The following is a 27,983-nucleotide window of genomic DNA, read 5'->3' on the forward strand; positions in this document are numbered from 1 at the left end:
CAACAGCGATGGCTCCTTCACGGAGGCAGCAACACCGTCCATTAACCTGTTAGTATCCTCCTAAACCGCCTTCATTACCTGTGAAACACCTTGAAATCCTCTGCGTTAGTGAACAACGTGAGCCGTGCAGCTCCTGCTGCCTTCAGGGACACTTCGTAAAAGTAGCCTGCTGATAGACGCTACCGGTGCCTCGGTCAGCTGTTAGCTTAGCTGTTTGCCACCGACGAACAGGGATCTGTCAAAAAAAACTGGCACGACGCCAAATCAAGTTGCCGACCCTTGATCTGTAATCTGGACATGGGTGGGATTCAAAGTAACTTGACTTATGTTATTTAATAGTTTAAAAACTATTTCCTGCTTCCATGCTTTTACCATGTGCTATGGCAACCATTCAAAGACTGTTATGCTGAAATGTATATATCAAATTATACCGTGATATATACTTTTTACCGTGCAAGTTTCAAATTATACCATGATATAAATTTCAGGCCATATCGCCCACCCCTAAATAAACCCACTTAGAATTCAAAACACCCATGTAACCACACTGGTTTTTACATTGTGAAGAAGTTGTTGAGATTCGAGTCTGCAGTCCCTCTTTCCTCTTGAGGCTTGGTGGTGCTGTTTGTGCTCTGATCGATAAAATGAGTGTTTGATGAAAACGTTCGGATTTCCATGAAAGTTAAAGTGAGGAACGCTTCACGAATTTGCGTGTCATCCTTGCGCCAGGGGCCATGCTAATCTTCTCTGTATCGTTCCAATTTTAGTATATGCACGATCAAAGTCGCACGGCTGAGCAACTGGACAGAGTGGGATTTATCTGAGAGAGAAGTGAGACCCCTCAGACTCACGGTGGGACCAGACCAGGACCGGGACCTTTACGTCACGGGACCTGGTCCAGACAAGCCAGAGGGAGGGGACCGGGTGGGTGACACCCCGGTTCAGTTCTTGTCCCTCTGGTCCGGAATCTCTCGGACTTTTGCTGGTGCATGATGGGAGATAATGCAAATCAGTTCAGTCGTTCGTCTCACGCTCCGCCGTGATGGCGCAGTATTCCAAGATGGCAGCCCGTGGCTCCACTCGAACGGAGACGGTTCATTTAACGGCAGTTTTAGAAGAAATGGATATCATGAAACGGGCGCATAACAATGTGGACGTTTTCAAAGCTGTCGCGTGAAAGTCAATGGAGAAACAAAGAAGACAAGCACGCTGTTTACTTCTGGGAGAAGTTAGTACGCCTCGGCCGCCCCCCGTCCAATCAGAGCGCTTTCCGGACTCCGGGTCAGGGACGACTTAATCCGTCATTTGTCCCATGTAAACACGAAGCTCATCGATACAATTCACAATCGCTCAATTAAGAACAAACCTAGGGGTGGGCGGTATACACGGTATGAAACCGTATGCGATATAAATTTGACCCTCGGTAGGGATTTTGGGCATGCCGCCCAACCGCGATATCACATTACGTCCTGTGGGTGGCAGTAATGCAACTTTTTAGATGCCCGCTTCCCTGAAGAAGAAGTACACAACAACAGCGATGGCTCCTTCACGGAGGCAGCAACACCGTCCATTAACCTGTTAGTATCCTCCTAAACCGCCTTCATTACCTGTGAAACACCTTGAAATCCTCTGCGTTAGTGAACAACGTGAGCCGTGCAGCTCCTGCTGCCTTCGGGGACACTTCGTAAAAGTAGCCTGCTGATAGACGCTACCGGTGCCTCGGTCAGCTGTTAGCTTAGCTGTTTGCCACCGACGAACAGGGATCTGTCAAAAAAAACTGGCACGACGCCAAATCAAGTTGCCGACCCTTGATCTGTAATCTGGACATGGGTGGGATTCAAAGTAACTTGACTTATGTTATTTAATAGTTTAAAAACTATTTCCTGCTTCCATGCTTTTACCATGTGCTATGGCAACCATTCAAAGACTGTTATGCTGAAATGTATATATCAAATTATACCGTGATATGTACTTTTTACCGTGTAAGTTTCAAATTATACCATGATATAAATTTCAGGCCATATCGCCCACCCCTAAATAAACCCACTTAGAATTCAAAACACCCATGTAACCACACTGGTTTTTACATTGTGAAGAAGTTGTTGAGATTCGAGTCTGCAGTCCCTCTTTCCTCTTGAGGCTTGGTGGTGCTGTTTGTGCTCTGATCGATAAAATGAGTGTTTGATGAAAACGTTCGGATTTCCATGAAAGTTAAAGTGAGGAACGCTTCACGAATTTGCGTGTCATCCTTGCGCCAGGGGCCATGCTAATCTTCTCTGTATCGTTCCAATTTTAGTATATGCACGATCAAAGTCGCACGGCTGAGCAACTGGACAGAGTGGGATTTATCTGAGAGAGAAGTGAGACCCCTCAGACTCACGGTGGGACCAGACCAGGACCGGGACCTTTACGTCACGGGACCTGGTCCAGACAAGCCAGAGGGAGGGGACCGGGTGGGTGACACCCCGGTTCAGTTCTTGTCCCTCTGGTCCGGAATCTCTCGGACTTTTGCTGGTGCATGATGGGAGAATATGCAAATCAGTTCAGTCGTTCGTCTCACGCTCCGCCGTGATGGCGCAGTATTCCAAGATGGCAGCCCGTGGCTCCACTCGAACGGAGACGGTTCATTTAACGGCAGTTTTAGAAGAAATGGATATCATGAAACGGGCGCATAACAATGTGGACGTTTTCAAAGCTGTCGCGTGAAAGTCAATGGAGAAACAAAGAAGACAAGCACGCTGTTTACTTCTGGGAGAAGTTAGTACGCCTCGGCCGCCCCCCGTCCAATCAGAGCGCTTTCCGGACTCCGGGTCAGGGACGACTTAATCCGTCATTTGTCCCATGTAAACACGAAGCTCATCGATACAATTCACAATCGCTCAATTAAGAACAAACCTAGGGGTGGGCGGTATACACGGTATGAAACCGTATGCGATATAAATTTGGACCCTCGGTAGGGATTTTGGGCATGCCGCCCAACCGCGATATCACATTACGTCCTGTGGGTGGCAGTAATGCAACTTTTTAGATGCCCGCTTCCCTGAAGAAGAAGTACACAACAACAGCGATGGCTCCTTCACGGAGGCAGCAACACCGTCCATTAACCTGTTAGTATCCTCCTAAACCGCCTTCATTACCTGTGAAACACCTTGAAATCCTCTGCGTTAGTGAACAACGTGAGCCGTGCAGCTCCTGCTGCCTTCAGGGACACTTCGTAAAAGTAGCCTGCTGATAGACGCTACCGGTGCCTCGGTCAGCTGTTAGCTTAGCTGTTTGCCACCGACGAACAGGGATCTGTCAAAAAAAAACTGGCACGACGCCAAATCAAGTTGCCGACCCTTGATCTGTAATCTGGACATGGGTGGGATTCAAAGTAACTTGACTTATGTTATTTAATAGTTTAAAAACTATTTCCTGCTTCCATGCTTTTACCATGTGCTATGGCAACCATTCAAAGACTGTTATGCTGAAATGTATATATCAAATTATACCGTGATATATACTTTTACCGTGCAAGTTTCAAATTATACCATGATATAAATTTCAGGCCATATCGCCCACCCCTAAATAAACCCACTTAGAATTCAAAACACCCATGTAACCACACTGGTTTTTACATTGTGAAGAAGTTGTTGAGATTCGAGTCTGCAGTCCCTCTTTCCTCTTGAGGCTTGGTGGTGCTGTTTGTGCTCTGATCGATAAAATGAGTGTTTGATGAAAACGTTCGGATTTCCATGAAAGTTAAAGTGAGGAACGCTTCACGAATTTGCGTGTCATCCTTGCGCCAGGGGCCATGCTAATCTTCTCTGTATCGTTCCAATTTTAGTATATGCACGATCAAAGTCGCACGGCTGAGCAACTGGACAGAGTGGGATTTATCTGAGAGAGAAGTGAGACCCCTCAGACTCACGGTGGGACCAGACCAGGACCGGGACCTTTACGTCACGGGACCTGGTCCAGACAAGCCAGAGGGAGGGGACCGGGTGGGTGACACCCCGGTTCAGTTCTTGTCCCTCTGGTCCGGAATCTCTCGGACTTTTGCTGGTGCATGATGGGAGATATGCAAATCAGTTCAGTCGTTCGTCTCACGCTCCGCCGTGATGGCGCAGTATTCCAAGATGGCAGCTCGTCCAAACCCTAGAAATGGCATTAACATGGTAATAGTTTATTTTTGGCGCTAAGGAAAAGTCATTTTGTATGAAATAAAAGATTTTCTGGGGCTAATTCTGAAACCCGGAAAAGTAAATGCTCTGTTTCACTGAAATCCCGCCTCTCCCTCTGTGGACTTTGACTGACAGCGTACTTCAACCAATCAGCGCTTCAAAACAAATACGCTGGCTAGCGTTAGCGCTTTAGCTCTAGCTTCTCTACAAACAAAGACACGCGAAAACGTCTTTTCCTGTGAGAAACTCACCAAGCGCAAACCCTTCAAACTGTTGCTCTTGCTTGATTGTTGCTTTCAGACGATGGTTAAAGTTTATCTCCGTAATCAGAGTTAGAAAAAAGCGGCAACGTTGATTGCCAAGGGCCTGCGGGAGGGGGGCTCAGGGGAGCCATCTTCTCCGTGTGACGTGAACATGGGAAAACAGGGCGTTTTCACGGGCGCTGGAGGGGCTGCCTCTCTGAGCAGCTGAAACATGAGGAAAGCTCAAACACACAGGCGCGACGGAAATAAATGCTTTGGGGTGTTTTTGGTGAGTACATAACTATATAACAAGGTTAAAACATACAAAAAGTGAATTTTGCATGATACAGCCCCTTTAATAAAGATGCCGACCTGCATGCAGTACTTATCCTCACCATTGAAGCGTGGGGGCGCTATGCCTTAAGCGTCACTTAAAGCAGACATAATCCCTCCAAGGCACGTGCATCCCCCCAATAAGTGAGCCCCCCGACAGCCGCGGTATAGTTCGCACATTGCTTTCACTTCTGTGACAGATCTGCTCCTCTCTCTTTACAGAATCTGCTCTCTCCGTCCACCGGCTTTTCTCTGAGTTTCTTCAGACAGAGTTGCAGCATGTTCGCTTCACAGACTCACTTTTCAAAGTTAGCGTCTGTCATGGTTTGTTTGCTGTGGCGCTCTGGCGCATGCGTGTACCGGCGCGACGTGCGCATACGCGCAACACGGTCACAAAATCTGTCCTGCGCGCGGACGTCCGTGGACAGAAATTCATGACATTACGTCCCTGGGACCAATGCGCCACGCAGACATGTGGAGCATTGGACGTATCTGCTAGCAGTAGCAATCATGGCTGCAGGTGTAGCTGCACATGGTAGCGGCAGAACGTAAACACACGCACCATCTGGCCCGTGAGCCGGGGAAAAAAAAAAACAAACTTTGAACCGTGAAGTCACCCGTGCACAGTCCTGTACCGAACCGAATGGCCCATACCGAAACGGTTCAATACAAATACATGTATTGTTACACCCCTAATATATATATATATATATATATATATATATATATATATATATATATATATATATATATATATATATATATATATATAGATAGATAGATACATACATAGATACATAGATACAGATATATTATAATTCCATTATTGATTTTCAGTATTGATCATTGATTACTGATTGTCCATTTGACAACAGGAACCTAAAATACACCACAAAGTTATTGAACCATTAATTCCTTAACTTCGTTTTTATTGAGTTACAACTCAATGCATGATCTGTGCAATGTAACTATCTTCAGAATTATTTGTTTTCACTAGAAACATGGGACACTTGTTTCCTTTGGAGGTAGAACCTGCTCATACCTGGGATACACAAAGATCACTTGGCCACCTTGGCTGGGATACACATGATCACTGGTGCTCCACCACGCAAGGGGTTCATCAATAAGAGGAAGTGACGTGGTCTCCAGACTAACCCCCAAATCACTTTTTTTTTGCTGATAAACTATATAAATGCATGTCTTATATTGTTGTCTACTCGTTTCTGACATTACTTTTACAATTTAGTGCAAATTTGTTTAAAATCCTATTTTTGTGACAAAAACCGTCTTACTACCGCCCCAAGTGGTTTAACAGCGTTTACTACATTTGAATTTTGTGATTGGCTGGATGATGGCATCCAACGTACGTATTACCCACGCCCCTGCATCCATCGTACGTCATCGAGTACAGCCCTATATAAGCGATGCCTCCCCTACGAGTTGGAGTCGGACCAGAGCGGGAGATCTTTTCCACAGCGATTAGCAGATTAGCATTGTTTTAGCAGTAGCATCATTTTAGCATTAGAGTGAGCTGGTTAGATCATTTAGCGTAGTTCACAGGCGCAATTTACGTAGGGTTGGTGGGTTATAAAAACCGACGAGCTCCCCGGGAGCCCCGACGCTCCGTGTTCCGAGTGAGCACCACTCTACGCCGCTCCCACGCTCCGTGTGAGCACCGCACCGCCCGTCACCGCTCGGAGTCGCTCGGCCAGCATGCGCTGTCACAACAACTCAGCCCCCCCCCCCCCTTCCAATCCACCGAGCCCGCCTCTTTTCAAATCCTGAGGGGGGCGGAGTAAATCTCTGTCAAGGGGGTTAGTTGCTCTTTAAGAAACACTTCCTCAGCCCTGGTTTGGTCCAACCTGGGCTGCACTGTGGTGTGGACAAGCAGTCCAATCAGAGAAGATAGTTTTGAGGTGGTGTTGGGGGGGGTGGGGTGGTGGGGGCCGACTTCCTCCAGCTTTGGGGCTTCGTCTCCAGTCAAACTGTCATCCTCCTCATTGTCATCTTCAGCCATATCATAATCATCTTCTCCCTCAGGCACTTCAACCTCCTGCTGTCCACAGGGAATTGACACAGGGAAAGGGTAAAATAGAACAGGATTCACCTTTTTGTTCATTATTCAGCAAATACAAAAGTAGCATCATAATTCAGTGGCCTACATGTTAATTTAACATTCCAGGTCTGCAATTTCCACTCAAACAAAACTTTCTAAATGAAATTAAGGTATTATTTTTTTTAGTTTTGATAGTCCATGATTAGCTGCACGATGGAGCAGTGATTAGTGCTCTAGCCACACAACAGGAAGGTCCTGGGTTCCGTCCATTTCGTAGCATGCATCCAGAAGCGAAGCCGGCGCCTCGCCCGCAGCCGAAGCTGACTTCTCCATGCCAAATACAGAGCAGCGATTTTGGCAGTCGGAGCCATCTCAATCTCAATCTTTATTTGTAAAACCACTTTTCATATTCATAAAAACAACTCATCAAATACACAATCCAACAACGCCCAAACACTTTTGGTGGACATGTTATAACCCGCACATTCACTACGCTGTGGAACACCAACAAATAATATTGTAGCGTTACGACATTGAAGCAAATACTGGGAACTACTTTTTCTTTTGAAATCACTATGCCCAGACGCCATATTTAGTAAGTACTTCCGTCTTAGCAATCTTTTGCATAAACAACTCAATATCGTAATTTTGCATTAATATTTCACAGCGTAGTGAATGTGCGGATTATAACGTGTCCACCAAAGTGTTTTGGGGTTGTTGGATTGTGTATTTGATGAGTTTGACGAGGGGAACCAAAAATACCATTCACTTCCATTGTGTCCATCCCGAAAACCTTCCCCGACTCACCTATGGATAAACAATAGCTCGCCCTCACAAAAAAGTAAGTATGCTGTTCAAAATGACTAAGGAATTGCGCTAAATGGGCCAATTTGCCAAAATGTTGAAGTATCCCTTTAAAGGAATCAACATTGTGAGCCAGACAACAATAGACACAATAGACGGACACAGCTAATTGGTTGTCAATAACACATCTGTTTGGCATACTGTAAGTGTAGAAATGATACAAGCATATGAAAATGACACACTGATAATTAATCAACCACCAAAGCCAATAAAACTAGGTCTAATAAAATCATTAATCTCATACTTACTTGAGGAGAGTTTTGTCATCTTGTGGAGAGTATGTTAATTCTGCGGAATGACAGGCTTCAAGAGGTCGTGTTTAACCCACACAGCTTCCTCCAGATGGAAGAGGGACATGTGAGCCCTCAAGTTGCTGGTAGTATTTCAGCTTAGTGTGGCAATGTCAACAAGCAGCGTGTTCTGTCGACATGTTTAGAGCTCCTGGAATTGTCTCAATGGAAATCAAAATGAAGCCACAGGCTCGCTTTTAGCCCAGATGGCATTGGCTGGATTGGTATGCTGGTAGCTGGGTCATCATCCATTTTACCGCTTAATCACTGTGCCCACTGCATGCACTTGAGAAGTTGGGTGCATTTCGTTCAACTTCTGTTGACCACAGAATATAATTTTTACAAAATAAATTAATGCCAAAACAAATGTTTTTTGAAAATATAATAATTGAGTTATATTGGGCCATTAAATATTTGTGATTAATTAATAATTGACTTTTTTAACCACCCCTAATAAATATATATGGGTTCATAGATGCAATAAACAGAATTAGAGCAAAATGCATTTTTTGTGGGGAAAAACTGGCAAACCATAAGTTGAAATTGCAGCTGAAGTGGCACCAGACCACCAAACACCCTGAGATGGAGACTAAACCCAAAAAGAAAAGGATCTCATCTTTAAACAAAGTAACAGTATTTGACATAAAGTGTATTAGTGTGTTATAAGGTTCCATCAGCTGATTTTGTGATTGTATAGGGTGTGGTGAAGCTTCCCCTGCTTGTCACCTGTGATCTGCAACCGGGCGCCAAACAAAGCGCGGACATTTGAGACTCAGTAACTCACCCAGGATGGCCATTAGGGTCTCTACAACTACCTTCTGAAACTGAGAAAAACAGAAAAATAACAATCACTTAAATTACTGCACATATGACTGATATCAAATTATTTACATTTCTTTAAGTAATACTCCTTTTCTTACTTTTCTCTGTCATGGTGTAGTCGTACACCGTCTTCCTGGCTGTTAAAGAATGAAACAAATATTAGCTGAAAGTTTTAAATTTAAAAACAATAAAACTATTTTCCAATTACAATAAACACTGGGATATATATATACATATATATGTGTGTATTTATGTATATATAAAAAAATGTGTGTGTGTGTGTCACAGGGGAGACCTTGAGGTATAAAAGTAGAGAAACTAGTGACTTTACAAATCAATACAATCGTCATGCTTTTTTAAAAGTAAATCAAAAAAATGAAAACCCATGAGTGAGTTTTATTTAAATGTCATACAATGAGACAAATATTACATATAAGGAAATTATGTATTAATCTCAAATATGAATATCTAATGATATTGATATTAGGAAATAATTATGTGTAATAATTCTCAAATTGTATCTTAAACAGCTGATGTACATGCAATAATGTATGACATGTGCTTTAAAGGGTAACTTGTTCAAACACCCCATAACTTTAGCTTTGCCTGCTGGCTTGCGATCGTTCTGCTGCAAACTAATAACGGTTAAGTCAACAAACATTGCAGGACAGAACATTTCAATAACGTACCCTTTAGCACTCGCCTATAAGCAGTTCCGCTCCGAGTCTTTGTTGAGTTCTAGTCGAAGTTTTCTTCGAAAAACAATCGAATTCCCAGAGTAGATGTTACGAACGCCTCTGCTCGTCATCAAGGATCTGCTTCCTCTAGCGGCGAGAGATGAAGAGGTTAACCCTCCTCCTGTGTTAGCTTTCTGTTACCATCCCCGATTTTAACGGGTCGGTTTTGACCCGTGTCTTAAATCAGCTTCAAAATAGACTGAAACAACAACCTATCATCCAGTTATGTTTTTCATCTCTTTGTTACCTTGTTAGGCTTCCTTATCCATGAGAATGTTGGGTTTAACAGTTTTGATGTGGGTCTCTGGGCCATTTTTGTAAAATCAGTACACCTCTCGAGTTCAATAAAATAAAGAAAAATTACCCTGAAGAGAATCATGTAATTAAATAAAATGTTGTTATGTTACCTGAATATTACTGAGGAGTATAGAACACATCTCTGAAATTAGAATCAGAATCAGAATTGTCTTTATTGTCATCGCAACAAGTTACCGAAGTTACAAGTGCAACGAAATTGCATGGGTTTTTAAGACGCCCAGGCAGCCAATAACGGCGCTCCGTCTTGAAGAGGAAACAGAGTTAAAGAAACTCAGACAGAAATGAGGGGAGGGGGGGAGGGGGGGTAGTAAAAAAAGATACATCAATTCAGATCACGGTTCCGAAAGGGAGTCGTGATTAGAAGTGAGAGACCAAAAAAAGCCAACCTGCGCACATACATAGCAAAAAAACACGAGACAAGTTGCTATCAGACTAACGGATCAGCGGTCGCAGCTATAACATCAGCGCAACACGTCATCACCACTAGTCGTCAGCAGAAAGGTGTGGTGGAGACGTTGAAAATGGGGGAGGGAGTGTGTGTGGCATGTATGTGGCATTTCAGTTCATCAGTCCGTGTACGCGTGTGTGTGGTTTGGCCTGCCTCCCCTTTGCGCTCCAACTCAGATGGTAGTTGCCGGGACGGCCTTGAATGAAGCAGTCCAAAGTGAACTTGGGTTGCAGCTGAGAGTGAGAGAGGGAAAATAGACAAAGCAATCAGTCTTGTCTTGAATCTTCAGGGAGATTTGTTTAGTCTTCCAGGGGCGCCAAACACAATCAGAAGTTATCTTGTTTTGGTGTGGAAGGAGCCGTTTGACCTTCCTTTGCTCGGTTTCTCCACATTTCAGACAGAAGCTGGCTTAACCCTCTCGGCGATGGTGACATCCAACTTGCGTCTCAATCGTCCATAACCCAAAATGTCCACCTTTCGAAAGAGTTCGCACAAACGGTCAGTCTCAGCTTTTGCCCGTTGATTTGAAAAGACCGTCCTCCCTTGGACGTCTTTTGTGGTGGCGGTCTTCTTAATCCTCCAGAGGATCAGGTCGCAGCACCGGCCAATCAGCAGCAGGCCAATCATCATAAATCCGAAAATGTAATCATCCACAATGACCTCGACGGACAGGGATGCCAGGCATGTGACACCCCTCCACTTCTCCCGGGCGTCCATCACATACCCAGCATGCCGAGTCCCGTCCGGACAGGCAGGATCCCCCGCTCCTGTGCTCTTTGTTGAAAGACTCGTATCAATTGCGTAGAGAGACCAGCTGATCAATTCCATGGTTGATATTTGGTTTGTTCGAAAAACCAAGTCAAGTGATTCCTCCAGTAAAACAGACGAGACAGAGAGCAGCAAGCAGAGACGATAGGGAGGGAGAAGCAAAGTAGGGAGCGATAGAAAAAGCGTCCGCCTCCTCCGAGAGCCAGCAAATTTGCTTGATTTATTTTTTCATTAAAAAATTAATCACTATAGTAACATCTATGGTGTTATGGGTCAGTTCCGACCCATACATATTATCTTCAAGAAAATGCATTAAAAAAAAAATAATAAATAAATTATCAGCAATACACCTTCAATATAAACACTGAAACACAGAACAGGTCAAAACAGAAAATATTGATTTGCAAGTTCAAAGAAACAAAAATCAAACCAATAGAACCAACCCCTAGTTCCAAACTATTAGGAAGGGAAATCAGCAGCATGTGGATCTCGGGGTGCCTTTGCTCAATGTGTGGCTTGACAAGTCACACAAGTCAATTTCCTACCTAAAATCCTACCAATTTTGGCTTGAATCCTTCAGCAGGGACAGCCTCAGCACCAGTGTCCTCCTCATCAGACTCAGATGTGTCTGTGTGGTTGGTTCTCCACATTGTCCTCTTCCTGAGAAACTTGCTCCTCTGCATCGCTATACTGATCTGTGTCTTCTCCCTCATATTCTCCAAAAATGTAATCCAAATTGTCTTTCACCATAAATCCTTTTTTCATCTTTGCATGCTGCAAATTGGAGATGTTCCCTCTGGAAGTCAAATGAGTGAAGTGACCTCCCATGGCTGGGCATGGTCGTCTATGTTGGTTTTGTTTTTTTGCAACTATACTGGACAAATGAGCATCCCCTAAAGCTCTGATGATTGGGAGAGGAGGTGGCTATCAGTGTGTTGGCTGACAATGTACTTATGATTTCAATTTTGGCTGTAATTTGTACTTTATAATCTTATTTTTTATAACCGGGTCGGTAGCGACCCTAACACGACAAGTGACATAATTTCAACTAGACAATTTTATAAAGTAGTGACAAAAAAGAAAAAAGTTTAATTTTGTTGAAATCAAGGTTCCTGACAAAGTCAAAAAACCTTGGTGCAAAAAATAAATTTTAAGTGACTCATTTTTGCATTTAAAAACTAAAACGGGTCGGTGGCGACCCTAACACAAGAGGAAGGTTAATCCGCTGAAAGCACAGTTTTGGGGGAGACGCCACCCACACTTTTTGACAAGGATCAATTTCTCTCCACCACAGACAAGTCCTCCATCTGTAAACCATTGTAACTCCAGTTACTTTCAATAGTCAGAAAATCCCGATGCTCGTGAACACACCAATCGCATTGTCGAGGACAGACATCCGGGGATTTTTTTTTACTCCCAGCTCTTAGCAACAGCGACAGACTGTTATTTACTTTACCACGTCCCTTGCAGCATAAACATGTCCATATACAGTTGTATCGTCGGTTGCACCAACAACAGTACAAGAAGTAGTGAGCTCTTGTTAAACATGATACCCAGCGAGGCAACTGGTCCAGAAAGACAGGAGAAATTGCTCCGTTGGAAGTGTATGTTCAGGCTCAACGAAACTATGGCGGCCTTAATTGTGAACATAGTTTATTTTGGTGGAATACCTGACATATATACATGGTACATAACGTTTGGCAATACCCTGAATAGGTTCAAGTTTGTGGTTGAACAGAGTAGATAAGACACCATGAAAACTTATGCTTGGATTCTTATCATTATGGCCCATGGATGAGTGCAGAACTTATGCCACACATAGTGGGGGAATTGATGAGGTGGTTATAAATATCTGGATATTCAAGCCTGGGCTGATTCTGATTGTTTTCCCACAAACCTGCCAGATGTAGATGCAGACGTGCAGTTTTACATCCTGCCTACATTGGTGGCAACCAATCAGCTGCCAGTTTGGAAATGACAACGTTGTGGGGTACTGAGCTCTGAGCCCCACCTAAAAATTTTTCTTTTAAAAAATCACTTGATCTCAATGAACACAACTGTTCTTGCACACGTGCTTGTGTTTTTCTGTATGTTTGTGAGTATGGGGCCAGCCCATTTCCTACCCCAGAGATGCGCTTTTCAATGTGATGTAGCCTTATCTCGAGAAATACAAATGACAACAAGTTAGAATTATGATTTTTGATGTCTCTTCAGAGTGTTTCCAAGCAGAAAATCATCCCGGGTTCAGTCTCCTCCTAGAGGATGAAGGTGACTGTCGATGTTGTTGGAGCTTTCCTTGATAAAGCTAAATCACCCTTTCTGTAGCTTTCAGCACCTTCACTGTGCCTTGTGATGGAATTGCTAGGTCAGCATTGTTTTTCAGGGCTAGAAAGTGGCAATTCTCATAAAATTAGAAGGTAAGTATCTCTGACGCATGGCACACAACACTGGAGAGGTCTTGCAGAATCTTCCAGACTACAAATCCAACTGTGTCATTTTCCACCACAACACCAAACTAAGCAGGAAATTATCTGTGGTCACTAAAAACAGCCAAAATGTTGGCAAATGTAGATGAATGCTCTTCACCAGTTTCACCAGAGGACATTTCTATGGCAGACAGGGGCACAGCATCATCTTGGGCTGCGACATTTCCTGTTTCACTTGGTGAGACACTACACTGAACCATCAGACAATGGAAGATGGCCTGGAACAATCGTGCCGCTGGATGGTTATGTGGCACAGAACACATACATTACTCACAAGACACAACAAATCAGGAGATTCATTTAGAATATCTTCAGAATTTAATGTAATTAAAATAACAGCCCTATACCTGATGCTTGGATTGAATTAATCAGGAGCCCCCAGTGACCCTGGTTAAACCTGTAGGTGAGGACATAATGCTCAGTCCAGTATGTATGGAAGGGGGGATGTATGAGGAAATGTGGCACTGAGTAATTTTACAGAGACCAAAAGTGTTTTTATCGAGCTAACTAAAAGAAAAGGACTTCACTAGAACATCCTGCCCCCCCCACCCCCCACCCCACCATTAACTCCCCATCCAAAAATATGACATAATGGAACCAGTCAAAGGACTTAAAACATGAACAAATTATTATATTATATTCTGTATATGACTTTACATTAAAACATTAAAACAGATGTGGTTCAATTTGAAGTAGTTACAGTAACTGGCCAGTAGGTGGAGCTGCGCTCATTAATATGTGTTTTGAGAAGCCTGCGGTCACTATAGAGTGAGCCGTCAGCTGGGCCGCCACAGAAACGTTATTGTTATATTCTGTCGCTGTTGTTTCAGAAAAACTAAATCTGTGTTACACCAACAATCGACTCAATCGGTTTTTAAAAGTGTAACAGAAATGGGGTGATGGATTTCACAGTTAGGAAGCTGTGCTTCAGTCTGTGCAGCTTTTGATATCCCTGTATCTCTTTCTAAAGGGATGAGGCACAAACGGTTCATAGCCTGGGTGTGAGGGGTCTGTAGGTATATGACCAGCCCCCCTTCGAACACGTTTGTCATATATACAGTCCAGATGTAGTAGAGGACTCCCCACAATCCCCTGTGCTGTTTTCACCACCCGGGCCGACATCTTCCTGTGTTGTGCAGTGCAGTTTCCATACCACACTGTTGCGTTCACAGAAGATGCTCTCTGTTGTGACTCGTTTGTCTGAAGCTGAGGGGAGTGTTCAGCTTCCTGAGGAAGAAGAGCCTTTGGTGGGTCTTCTTCCCCATAGGTGAGGTCAGATGTGGATGTCCAGAAACCTGATGTTGTGCATTTGCTCCACCTCCTCCCCATGAATGTGGAGAGGGGTGTTCCATCCACTTGGATCTCCTAAGGTTCACAGTGACCTCCTTGGTGTTGCTGGAGATCAGAACAAGGTTGTTGTCTGAACACCGTCCATGACTGTGAACCACTTGGCAGACCTGTGTCTGGTATTTTTATTGAAATGAAATAACTAGTGTTTCTACATTTTCTTCTTATTCTTCTTCTTCTTCTTCTTCTTCTTCTTCTTCTTCTTCTTCTTCTTCTTCTTCTTCTTTAGCTATTACAGCATTACGTTTTTTTGTCTCTGAATTACTCTCCACCTGTTAAACATATGTGAGATTCTTTTTTCAGCAGCAGAAGCAAATAAGACGCCATAAGAATGACACCAGACAGGTGACATGATACAACGTGACACATGTTCTTTCTTTGATATCTATTTAAGTGTCACATCAGACTATTTGAAAGATTTTCTGGAACAATGTCATTTAATGTAGATTTATGTTAAAATTCATTAGAAGTGATGCTACATTGTGAATTGAATGATTTGTTGTGTTAAATTTATGTTTAAGTGTACTTAGTCCACCAACACGTGTGGTGAATGAAAATCATATCATTTATGATTTCAACTTGTGGGCACTCCTGCTTCATCATAGGCCCCCATGGACGAATTAGGGTCCTGGTGCAGTGTGTCAAACACTCAGTAGGTGGTGCTGCTGCCCCGTGCACAGACCTCCCTGCCCCTGAGAGCTCCCTGCCCACTGCGTGCAGATCAATGACATGACTGCTCAGTCTGCCCACTGCACTCCAAAATAAAGTCTCATGCTAATGAAATGAGTAATGTGTGTTCAGCTGTTGGTAGGTACACTGTGTTGAGAGCGTCGTGCACTTCTCTGCAAATAGACTCCGCTTTGTTCCCTCTGCTGGCGAAAGAACAGCTCCTGGCAAAGCAACAGATGGGGGGCTTTATCCCTGTAAGCATACACCTATGAGGCAGGTTGGAAGTTTAACAAGTTTCTTGGAGAGAGCATCAGCTTGGATTCCTGCAGTAGTCAGTTTTGGATGTTATGAGAAAGAAAACTGTTCTGAGAAGGCACAACAGGCAAATGAGAAGACTTTGCCGTTGCATGTTTTCTTCCTCTAAATGTGCAAATGGTTGCTTAAGCTTGACTTTTGATAAAGGATTATTTTATGTATTTTCTCTGTTTCTCTGCCGACCGTATGGTGGAAGTTTGGGTCGAAGTGCAGGCCTACAGCTCCGCAGCAGTTGCGCCTATACAGCAGACCAGGTGCTGCGTCGCCATTCACAAGTTTACGATTCCAATTCTTTGTGCTGCTCTCCACTCATCTCTCTCTGAAGCTGCTCCTGGCTATTTGAGGAACTACAGGAAGAGAGGCCCTGACCCCTCTCAGCCTTACACAACAGCATGCTTACTCCTTGTTGATCTTTGGAAAACATTACATAAAGCCTCACATAGCCAGAATGACATGAGCGAATTCATTTGCACCACATGCACCATCAAACATGTTGAAGAATCTCAGGGGATTGTCTGGTAGTTCCAGGAAGCAGTTACTGGAAAGTAGGATTGGCTGTGGGAGGCACCCTTCCACTTCACAACTGATTTATGTTTCTCCCAAGCATGGCCACTCTGCTTGTCCCTCCTGTCTCCCACGATGTGATTAGCCTCATTCAGAGCATTAAAGTAAACCCTACTCAACAAGACACTGAAATGTTTTTAACCAAATTCAACACAATAAAGGAAAAGCAAGAACTGATTAAACAGCTGAAGTTTAATCGATTCTGTCAAGCATGTTAAGTTTTACCTTCCATTCACACCATCCACAGTATCCTCAGTCATTCTTCATTGGAACATCATCTACAGAAAACTAATGAAAATCTCCAACAAGATGTCCTCTCTGCTCTCTTTAAAAAAAAAAAAAAAAAAAAAAAGAAAGTCTACTGTACATGTTGGGCTCGCTGACGCACTTTAAAAGGTAGGACACTTATGTACAGCATGAGTATTTGTTCCAGCGATTGAATGCCAGAGCTTGTGCTATTCTTACACTTTCTCTCATACTCTCTGCTCGCATGAGAGTCTCTCTCAAATTATGAGCTGGAGGAGAAAAAAAATGAATAAAAAGTGTCAGAGTGAGTAGCCTCAGTGACTAAGTGTGGTCTGAAAAAAAAAAATTAAAAAAGCATAAATTTATCTCCACCTTTCCATTATCAACTGTCACCATCTTAACATGTCTACAAACAAGTGTTTCCTGTTATATTCCACAGTCATCTTCACTACTTCAACATTTAAAAAAAACACATGAAAAAAAAAAATCTCTTGCTTTCCAAAGTCTCTCTTCAGCTGGCTCGGCTTCACATCTCTGGACAAGTCAAACTCATGCTTTGAGCCACCTGCCTCTCTTGCCCTTTCACCTCCCTCTTTCTCCTCCCCTTGCCTCTGTGAGAAGCTCTGAACACTCCTCCCCTTCGGTCCATCTAACCTCCCCTCACCTCCCCTCTTCCCTCCGCCTTCCCTCCCCCCAAATAACTGCCACCCCCTTTACATTTTAGGTGTTTCGCAGAGCCTCAGATCCACAGTGGCTCACAACAAGTGCATAAAAGTAGCTCAACCTTGTTCCACAGCCCCTCCACTCCCAAATGCCCCCTCCCACACACATACACACACACACACGCGCGCGCGCGCGCTCTCTCTCTCACACATGCACAAATACATTCCCATATACACACTTATTATTTTGCATCTAAAGTAACCTCATCTTTTTCTCTCATCCACCAAATCCTTTAACATCCCTCCTCTTCCATTTCTTTTATAGTACTGGATATTGATAGTAAAACCCAAATAGGTGTTGTATGATTTAAAGACTGTAAGTCATAGCACACACACCAATAAAGAGAGTTTAATGTAGTTAATCTACATTTGCACAGGTGAGTGAGTGTGTTAATTATGACCCTTTGCATTATTGGACACCGTGATAAAATAAAAGCTTTTCTTTGCTGTCATCAGATGTGTTTTCTTTCATCTCTCACAATGCCTAGAAAGACAAAAACTGAATCTAATAATGAATGAAAATATCCAACCATGCATGTTTGTCCTTTTTTGTCATTTAAAGAATTAAGGCATCCATTTGAACTTGGCCCAGATCATCTCCATTTTGTCGCTTCTGCCTTGTGTTTCTTCACACGGACATGTTGAAGTTTTGACTTTTCATTGCTGTTTTAAGTCTCACTCTTCAATTTTTTGGATTTGCCAATTTGCCAGATCATAATATCGTTTTCATTTTTGCACATTTGCCTATACCCCTGCCATTCCTCAACTTATTTGAGTTTATTATAAGTACCTCAGCACCTCCTCTTTCACCCCTTTTGGTCTCTTGTGCAGCAACACATGCACTAACATACATGTGCACACATTTGTCACTCACACACACACATGCCCCAGCTCCCTCCTCCTGTTAGAGTTATAATTAATCCAACTGCTCTAGTGACAGAGCAGTGTAGCCCTGACAGATAGGGTTTCAGCTGTTGGCTGTCCGAAGTCTGTGTGAATATCAGGGCCATGTGGTTGTGCAGAATGGTAGATTTTGAATGGAAATAGGTGTTTATGTGATTTCATAATTCAACTGGGGCTGCAAGTGCACCATGTTTAACAAGTATGATACCAGATGATTGTTTCTTTTTGCTGAGATATGCTCAGAACAATCACCATTAATTATGTTTTTATCACAACACAATCAGCAATACTATAAAACCAAAGATGGACATATAGATGCACAGAACTCCCCCAGTTGTTAAAACACACATAGGGTGCTTGTCACATAGGTTAACTTTTTCATAATAACAGATATTTTGCTTTGTAGTTTATCAGAAAATTATATGATTAGAAGATTGGAATGCACTTAGAAAAATCCTGGACATTCTCAGTTTTCTTGGATGGTAATAACATGTCAGTCATCATACTGACAAATTGACATCTTAATTGTGTTTGGCAGCTCTCTTAATGAGTGGCTTTCCAGTTAGGTCCCCAGGTTCTCACTGTGGCCTAAATTTGTTCAGATGATCGAAGCATTTTCCCATTTTAAGGCTGGATGAGGCCTACTAGCAGCAAATCTATAACCCTGCTTGGTAGCAACTGGCGTCTCCCCTAGAAACCCCCCCAGTGGCCTGCGCGCTCCTTATACGGCCCTCGAGGTGGGACCGCGAGGCTCGATGGGAGGTCGAAGGGACAGTTCCATATATGGCGCGCGCTCTCTGCCGGTCGGGGCCGCGCAGCATCACTTCTGATCCCCTCCTGCAGCCCGATGAATGGAGCGGCCTCCTTCCCCTCCGCGAGGCGCGCCTCCCCGCCGCACCCCCTCCCCAATTCCTCAGCCTCGGCCTGTCAGTATCCTAATATGGCAGAGGGCCGGGATGGGGGCCAGTGCTGAGGTTTGTGAATGGTGGAGCTGGGGTATAAAAGGTGGACGCTCGGCACCGAGGACCGTAGCTGGTTCAGCAGCAGCACTGGTTGGGTCGTTCTCTCCGAGCCGCAGACACTCTCCTAAGGTAAGATCCTGCAAGGACCTGCCACTCATCCAGGTTGGAACCCCAGACTAGGCCTGAAGCAAAGATCCACTGGAGCCTCTAACGATAGGGGAGACCGCAGGATGATGATGCGAGGCCGGGACAGACAGCCCGGGCAGCTCTACTGAGGCCCGGGAGATTGCTGGCGGAATGAAGGCTCTGATCCCGAAAAATCAAACCTATTAAAAGGCTGAATAGTTTACTTCGATAGAATCCCTTTTTTTTAAATTTAAGAAATGTATTTTTTAATCGTTTGTTTAAGAATCTTGATTTTTGTTCAAAACTTGTGGAAGTTTTTAAGTTTAAGATCTAAAGTTCGATCAAATTATCCATTATCTGTAAGGTTTATCGAATGTTTGTAATTTTGATCGGAAATTAAGATGTTACATTTATGAAATGATCTTTTTTTTATTAAATTTTGGAGCGTTTTAAATCTGCATCGATCACGCGTAATGGCCTGGCATCGGTGCCGCTGATGCGTTTAGCATAATTTGCCATCCCGATCAGGCTCCAGTAAATGTTACAATTATTTTTAGTCTTTTAAGAATAAAGTTAGGAAGCTTGATATTAACTTAGAAATTACCATGGGTCCGGCGCTTGGTCTGGGTGTCATTTCTCTCACATCCCATATGCGGAGCCATGTGGAGCTGATTGGGATAGAATTGACTCTTTCCTCTCCTCTTCTCTGACAGAAGCCAACATGTGTGACGACGATGAGACTACCGCCCTTGTGTGCGACAACGGCTCCGGCCTGGTGAAGGCTGGCTTCGCCGGAGACGATGCCCCCAGGGCCGTGTTCCCCTCCATCGTCGGCCGTCCCCGCCACCAGGTAAACAACGAAGAAAAAAAGAAAACAGCTGATAGTTTAGACTCAGACGCCTAATGAGGGCAGTAATCATTTCAAACTCATGACACTTATGGATTTATTATTAAACCATAGGATTTTACGAGTATTTGAAGAAATTTAAAAACTATATTAGAAATGTCATCGCACTGCTTTGACAGTGATGCCCGCTGGAAAATATTGGACTGATCTTTTATTTTATATTATTGAAAAATAGATGTTTCAAGCAACTTTTAAATTTGATCAGCGACATATGATGTATTGAATTTGACACCTCATACCTTTATCAATGTGCCTATTGCATATTTGGGACTAAATTAGTCACCGGTAAAGAGTCAATTTATCAACTGCGGTTATTCTGTGACCGTTATTTGTCTGTCATGTTATTTGGCACATTTACGCAATGGTCACTATGTCAGTCAAAAGACTTTAATCCGATCAGAAGAAAAAAACGTCATATTTCTGTATGGGTTTTCTGACGTCCCCGGCTAACCTTGGCTTTCCTCTCTCTTATTCCCCCTTCAGGGTGTCATGGTCGGTATGGGTCAGAAGGACTCCTACGTCGGCGATGAGGCTCAGAGCAAGAGAGGTATCCTGACTCTGAAGTACCCCATTGAGCACGGCATCATCACAAACTGGGACGACATGGAGAAGATCTGGCATCACACCTTCTACAATGAGCTGAGAGTTGCCCCCGAGGAGCACCCCACCCTGCTCACTGAGGCCCCCCTGAACCCCAAGGCCAACAGAGAGAAGATGACCCAGATCATGTTTGAGACCTTCAACGTCCCCGCCATGTATGTGGCCATCCAGGCTGTCCTGTCCCTGTACGCCTCCGGTCGTACCACTGGTGAGACTTACAACAAATAACACCTGACACACATGACACCGACACCGCTTCCTGAACACAAACAAAGATAAAAATACCTTAGAACTCCCACACAAACTATGAGCTAAGCTGCAAATTTGACACCATGACTTGATTCATTTTACGCACAACTTTTACGCATAGTAAATTTGTGTTTGGTTGACTATTGCTGTACTGCAATTGTAATGAAAGATCTAAAAGACATAATCACAAGAAAATTATATCACATATTATTTTTAAAAATCTATCAGAGGGACTACCCCATCATTTATTCCTTTTACGCACGACCTTTGCGCACAGCAGTCTTTTGATGACAGATTTTTGTTGATAGCTGCGTGTCATTCACCGTCAATTATCCACTTAAAACCATCATTCGCGCACAAATCTGGAATATCTATGTTACCTGTAGCCTGGACTTTGCTGACTTTCTTCCATGCCTCTTCTCAGGTATTGTGCTGGATGCTGGTGATGGTGTGACCCACAACGTCCCAGTCTATGAGGGTTACGCCCTGCCCCATGCCATCATGCGTCTGGACTTGGCTGGTCGCGATCTGACCGACTACCTGATGAAGATCCTGACTGAGCGTGGCTACTCCTTCGTGACCACTGGTGAGCAACATCACTGACATAACTTTGAGCAGTTATAAGGCGGAGTATAATAAAAAAAAATGTTTTTAGTTTTATTTATTGATTAATAAAATTTAGGGAAAAACATAGCACCTTAAGTGGAATCAATCAACAGTAATAAATATTTGCACAGACGTAACAGCCGCGCACAAAGAAAAAACATTTTATGATAATAATGCTTTCATTAACTGCTTACAGGTGCGCGCTGTTTGTGCCATGCAGATTGAAAATTAGACAAGCAGATAGATGCCGCTGTAGTTAACTTTTGTTTTCTTTACGCACACTGTATGTGGTATATTTAGCACTTTGAATGAAAATCCTCCAAACTTGTGCCCCCACAGCTGAGCGTGAGATCGTGCGCGACATCAAGGAGAAGCTGTGCTATGTGGCTCTGGACTTCGAGAACGAGATGGCCACCGCTGCCTCCTCCTCCTCCCTGGAGAAGAGCTACGAGCTTCCCGACGGTCAGGTCATCACCATCGGTAACGAGAGGTTCCGTTGCCCCGAGACTCTCTTCCAGCCTTCCTTCATCGGTAATTCAGATTTTATATTTTTTTCCTCCCCAATTTAACAGAAACAGATGGGGTTTTTTTCCCTCTACTCTGAGTAGCGCTCTCTTGACACTTGTCCATCTCACCTGACCAGGAATGGAGTCTGCTGGCATTCATGAGACTGCCTACAACAGCATCATGAAGTGCGACATTGACATCCGTAAGGATCTGTACGCCAACAATGTGCTCTCCGGTGGTACCACCATGTACCCTGGTATCGCTGACCGTATGCAGAAGGAGATCACTGCTCTGGCCCCCAGCACCATGAAGATCAAGGTACTTACATATGATATATTCAAAAGCATTAAACTTAACGAAAATATTTAATGCAAAAAATTTATATAAAATTACGCACATGATTCTACTTTACTCATACATTCTCCTCCTCTTCCAGATCATCGCTCCTCCCGAGAGGAAGTACTCCGTCTGGATCGGCGGCTCTATCCTGGCTTCCCTGTCCACCTTCCAGCAGATGTGGATCTCCAAGCAGGAGTACGACGAGGCTGGCCCCAGCATTGTCCACAGGAAGTGCTTCTAAATCCTCCATCTTCTCCATCAACTTCACCACCAGCTATCTGGAGATCAAACAAGGAGGAGGAACAACCTCTGCGGCACAGCAACACACTACTGTCAATGGACTGTCTGCCTGCGCTGTTGACATATGCATTTTTTTATCATCTTAAAATCTGCATATTTTTTAAGTTGTATGTTGTCTGTGTTTGCACGGAGAAAGGCTGTGAAAAAACACCACTGAACCATGCATCCACCAAAAAAAAACTTTAATAAAAAAATAAGAACAACATGTTGCCCAACACATGTGAATGTAAGTGTATATACATATTGATAATTTATTAAAGTCCATTATTTGGTATTTTTGCCCCTGGCCTTGTTTCTCTTAGGGACAGTTTTCTGGAAGATGATTGAAAACATCCATTTTTGGGAAAAATTTCAATAGAAACTTTGAAGAACTTTGCATGAATACCTCTAAATGAAGCAAAAATGACAAAACGGCTAATTTTCCAAGGACTGCAACACAACAACAACAAAACACACATATCCAAAGTGATCGAGTTCAGGGAAAGTTCAGATCATCCCAGCCATGGTGGGGAATTCAACTAAAAGCGGCCCTCCTTTATTAATCCTTGGGGAATTATTTTTTTCTTCACCACATGAGGCGGTGGAAGTGCAGCCACACACCGATCATGGACTTACTTACCCAGAGTGATGTCACACGAACCCACGCACTCTGCAACCCTAGAGGGCTTTACTGTCTTCCAGACCACAAGTGCCAAAAGCAGACCTCTCTTTAGGGGAGAGGAGGAAGGGAGCGTGTGTGGTGGTCAGGGGGTGTACGGGGTAAAATAAAGGTACTGGAAGCTGACAGGTGACGCCTTCAAGCCTGGACAGTCGGAGTTTGACTTGTCAGGAATGCGCAGAGGCAGCAGCAGCGAGCGGCTCAGCGGCATCAGACACCTGACACCTCCAGCCGAATACCCCCGAGCTGCCTTGGCTTCCACGGTCATCACCCGTTTACACGACCCCCGGACCATCTTTAGACAAGACCAAACTGAGGGTGGACTATCCCTGCTGCAGACCCCTCCTCATATAAATAGAACCACAGCAGGTTGACGGGGTGGAAGTTAAAAACACAGAGCAGGCACACAATAATTAATCAAAGGTAGAATAATAAAATAAACCTTCCCAAACAGAAATTATACCCACAACTGGACAATTAAAACCAATATGTTTGAGGGTTTTTTTTTTTTTATCATTAAAACGCAGATGTCTCACAGGCGCTCTGAGCGCATTCCCCACATCCCAGGTCGGGCCACCTGTTGCGGGTGTGTTGGGCTTTTTAAAAGCGTCTTGAAGCGGGCGGAGCTTAGCAGCAGAGACGTCGCAGCCCGTGTGATTACAGCAGCAGCGTCGCGAACGCCATCTGTTCTGCTCCGCGTCCGCGAAATCCGACCCCGGTGTAAGTATATTCACTGTACACCAATTTAGACCCTCGCAGCGCAGAATAGGTCCCGTCCAGTCGGACCCTGTCGCTGAAGGGAGTCGGCGGATTGTCAGGGAGAATTTATGCAGGCTGTGGTATTTCTGCAAGCGGTGACAGGCGATCATACGTGCTCCGTATCTGTGATTAATAGGGCAGCCTCACATGAAGCCAACACATTTCTCGCGGGGATATGTAATTCGGCGAGTAGGGCAGGCGAAAACTAAATAAATAGATGACGCATTTCAAGTGTTACGGCGCAATGGCGATATGTTTGATTCCGTTCAAACGAATACACACGCACGTTTTAATGCACTGGGATGCATGACCGCCTTATTCCATCAGTAAGAGTGTTTTATGGGCTGACGAGGGGTGATTGTGGATTTATTTATACGAACATAGTGGCTGCAGCTGAGCTTTTATTTGGATATACGTTCACGTTACTGGAGCCAATCAGAGGACGGCCTAGCAATGACGTCACCACGTCCAAGCGTCTTCTTCCTGTAACGGTTGTTAGATTCTGTGTGGGACGGGAGATTTATTTTCCTCTCAAACAAAGCTGTGCGGTTATAATGTAGATGTAGCATTCTTCCCTTCTTCAACAAACACCATATTTATCTTCTCTACTCCTCCCGGGAGGTGAGCCGGCCGTGTGGCAGCAGGTAGGCGGGTTTTATCCAGCTGCACTGCCATTGGTTTAACTGCCAACTCATTCAGGTTTAAATGTCTGGCGGCGACTCGCAGATAGGGCAGCTACCACCAGAGCACCGCAGCTTTATTTACCACCGGGGATTTAAAAAGCTTTCTCGGACATGTGGCTTACTCGACCCTAAATCAAGTATGTATCTGACAGAGTTTAGCAAACCTTCAAGTTGAATTAACTGCATCAATACACTTACCCAGAAGTCGTTGTGAAAGTTGATTTTGAGTTTTGATTCCAGAATTTTTATGGTACTGATTGTGAGAAACTCACTATTTAGAGGCAAAAGATTATACGAGAAAGAAATATTGACTTCTGGTAGTGTTTTAATCTTATATGCGAAGTCTATCCCACTGGGAGCAGGACTCCGTGGAAATGAAACAACGTAAATTAAAGTTGGAAATTAGCTGAAATCCAGACTTCTTAATTCTATTAACGGGGATCATTAATGCTTTTTATTAATATAGTAATATTTCCAACATAACCTTCATAGGAATCTCTGCAGAAGAACCAGGGTTTGAGCGGGTAGCAGCAGTGGGTGTCTCCATTCATGATCTATATTTGCCAGTAAAACAAATTCCCACCTTGTGATTTCATATACAAGTACTTTTTTTTTTTTTAATGATTGTCATTGCCTTTGGTTGACAAAGAAGTTAGTTTGTAGTTTGGTATTTTTACTTGATTTTTTTTTGTTTTAAGAAACAAACATTTACTTGTAATTGAATGTGTTTTTACCAATGCCACAGTAGTTTTATTCCTCAATGTCTCTTATCCAACCAGCCTTTTAAATCAAATCAAGGGAACGGCATAAACTCATGAAGTTAACCAGTCAAAGCTCATGTCTTTCAAGCTGTATAATCAAATCCAGTTGATCCAATTCAGCTGCTTTTTCCTTCCATGTTTTGTAAATCACCAGTGAAACTGTTGCTGAGATGTGAGAAAAACAAAATTCAGCTTTTTTTCTTTCTTTGTTTGTCTTCAGTGTCAAATTATGGTTATCGACAATGTTTTCTTCTGTGTTAATAAAATTGTTATTTTAAATATTAGAAATATTTCATTACTATAGAAAAATGACCAAATTGGCTAATAAAAACTCTTATAGCCCTTCTTTTGTGGTTTCCTAACAGATAAGATGGTGACTAAGAGGATCCGCTCAGAATATATGAAAAAGTTCAAAGATCCAAAATGGGAGACTTACAACAAATGCTACGAGGAGATGCTGAAGTACAGAATGACTCGCAGGCTGCTGGAGCACACACACAACCCCTGGTTCTGGAGCGGCTCTGATAGTGACTCAGACTCCGGAGGAAGAAGTCCGTGTTCTGCTCCCAACAGGAACCAAGTCCAGACTGACGCTGACGGAGTCAGAGCAGAGGCTGAGCTGGAGGAGTGTGAGCAGGTGAGGATGGACAGATCGCAAGAACAGCAAGCCAGAACCTTGGGAGCAGTGCAAAGACTTTCCATTCCGAATGAAGAGGAGGAAAACGTGTCTGCAGTGCACGGTAACTATAAATTATGTAAAACTTGGAGCTCATACTGGGGTTTGTGCTTGCTGTGTGACTGTACAATGTGATGTTCAATCCTCAGGCTCACAGCTTGAGGGTGCCAGTGAGACTAAAGTGCTGCAGGAGGAGAGAGAGGAACAGAGAGTCAACAGCAGAAGCAGCAAACAGACGACATCGCTTAACAGAGACCAAGGTGAGTCAGAGTGGGAAAGTCCTGCCCACAGATTTGTCCATTTATGTGTCAACCCTTAAAGGTCAGCTAAATGCTTGGAGCTCTTCTGCCTTTGCCAATCACCCCGAAAGGCTTTTCTCCCTGTTGTGTAGATGTGGCTTTGACTTTGGTCTTTCCTTTTTAAAGTAAAACTTAGCAGAGGACCTCCACCGAATAAATCCACAAAACAAACCTGGCGCTCTCAACGGGTCAGACCAGCAACAAGCCGTCAGCCCAGGGAGGAGAGTAAAGACAGCAGACATCCCTTTGCACTGTACGGCTCTGGGGAAAAGGATGCAGACATTGCAGCGAGGAAAACTCACAACGTTGGTCCTGCAGCTTCAACCAAGGAGGTATTCTTCGTCCGTATGACTGTTACTGTGTAGCTGTAGAAAGATCAATGGAATATGAGGTTAATGTTTCTTCTCCTGGTAGATCCATGAATCTGCTCTACGTGCCAGGACGAGGCGGGAGGTGGAACGTCAGATCCAGACACAGCGAACTGAGCGGCGGAGGGCCAAATCTGCAGATTTGAACAAGACCAGGAGGGTGGCTCAGCCTGAGTTCAACCCTTGGCTTACTGAGTACATGCGGTGCTTCTCTGCTCGCTGCCGATAGGACACTCACATGTAGAACAGTGCATGAAATAAGGAAGCCATTCCAAACATGCTGTGGATTGACACAAAGGCTCTTGGATTTAGACCCTCCCCGTTCAAGTTTCAGGGTGATTCAAGCCTAGGAGCCAGACATCACTGTGTGGCTTATTCTTCAATGTTTGTAGTATCACATTTTTAAACTAGAGTTTTCACAGAATCAGTACAATCAGGAAAAGAAATCACAGGGTAAAAGACACTTTTCAAAGGTATTTTGTGGTAAATGTATAATTGATGGACACACTTGTCATGCTGACACTAAGATGAGCATGAAGAGTGCAAAAAATATTTGATTACATTTGCTCACAGCCATATATTGATATCCCTTTAAATGTGCAGATTTGAGATGTGTCTATATTTCTACTGCGATATCACTCCACGGTGCACTGACACAACAGCATGCCTGAGCAGATGAAGCCTTCTGATTGAACAATATTTCACATAGTGCGTACACACACCCTCTCAGATGCATATAATCACATCACTTCGAGCTCAAATGGTGGCTTAACGACAATGTTTTTGTGAGGTTTTAGTGGCTTTTTTGATGTGGATTGGTATTTTCTTATTTGTGCTGAGTATTGATGGGCATATAGAAATGACTGGGCTCTGTAGTTTTATAGTATCTG

The 27,983-nt window shown here is 43.7% G+C and overlaps 2 protein-coding genes and 3 non-coding genes across 5 annotated transcripts; 2 read left to right on the top strand and 3 right to left on the bottom strand.

The window, feature by feature from the left end:
- Positions 1 to 683: 683 nt before the first annotated feature.
- On the bottom strand, positions 684 to 790 carry LOC115394805 (U6 spliceosomal RNA). Its single transcript, XR_003932163.1, has one exon. It is a non-coding gene; the product is annotated as a U6 spliceosomal RNA (small nuclear RNA).
- A 1,422-nt stretch (positions 791 to 2,212) lies between these two features.
- LOC115394812 (U6 spliceosomal RNA) lies at positions 2,213 to 2,319 on the bottom strand. Its single transcript, XR_003932172.1, has one exon. It is a non-coding gene; the product is annotated as a U6 spliceosomal RNA (small nuclear RNA).
- Positions 2,320 to 3,742: 1,423 nt separating this feature from the next.
- Positions 3,743 to 3,849, bottom strand: LOC115394823 (U6 spliceosomal RNA). The gene has a single exon (XR_003932173.1). It is a non-coding gene; the product is annotated as a U6 spliceosomal RNA (small nuclear RNA).
- Positions 3,850 to 19,245: 15,396 nt separating this feature from the next.
- Positions 19,246 to 23,143, top strand: acta1b (actin alpha 1, skeletal muscle b). Its single transcript, XM_030118250.1, has 7 exons — positions 19,246 to 19,384; positions 20,095 to 20,231; positions 20,772 to 21,096; positions 21,562 to 21,723; positions 22,083 to 22,274; positions 22,387 to 22,568; positions 22,687 to 23,143. Exons 2-7 carry the CDS (start codon positions 20,103 to 20,105, stop codon positions 22,828 to 22,830), a joined length of 1,134 nt encoding a protein of 377 aa, XP_029974110.1. The 5' UTR covers positions 19,246 to 19,384; positions 20,095 to 20,102; the 3' UTR covers positions 22,831 to 23,143.
- Positions 23,144 to 24,191: 1,048 nt separating this feature from the next.
- Positions 24,192 to 27,351, top strand: ccsapb (centriole, cilia and spindle-associated protein b). Its single transcript, XM_030092620.1, has 5 exons — positions 24,192 to 24,267; positions 26,116 to 26,490; positions 26,576 to 26,686; positions 26,852 to 27,057; positions 27,140 to 27,351. Exons 2-5 carry the CDS (start codon positions 26,121 to 26,123, stop codon positions 27,320 to 27,322), a joined length of 870 nt encoding a protein of 289 aa, XP_029948480.1. The 5' UTR covers positions 24,192 to 24,267; positions 26,116 to 26,120; the 3' UTR covers positions 27,323 to 27,351.
- Positions 27,352 to 27,983: the final 632 nt, after the last annotated feature.

The sequence above is a fragment of the Salarias fasciatus genome, chromosome 1 (assembly GCF_902148845.1).
Source record: "Salarias fasciatus chromosome 1, fSalaFa1.1, whole genome shotgun sequence".
In the NCBI taxonomy this organism is placed as follows: Eukaryota; Metazoa; Chordata; class Actinopteri; order Blenniiformes; family Blenniidae; genus Salarias; species Salarias fasciatus.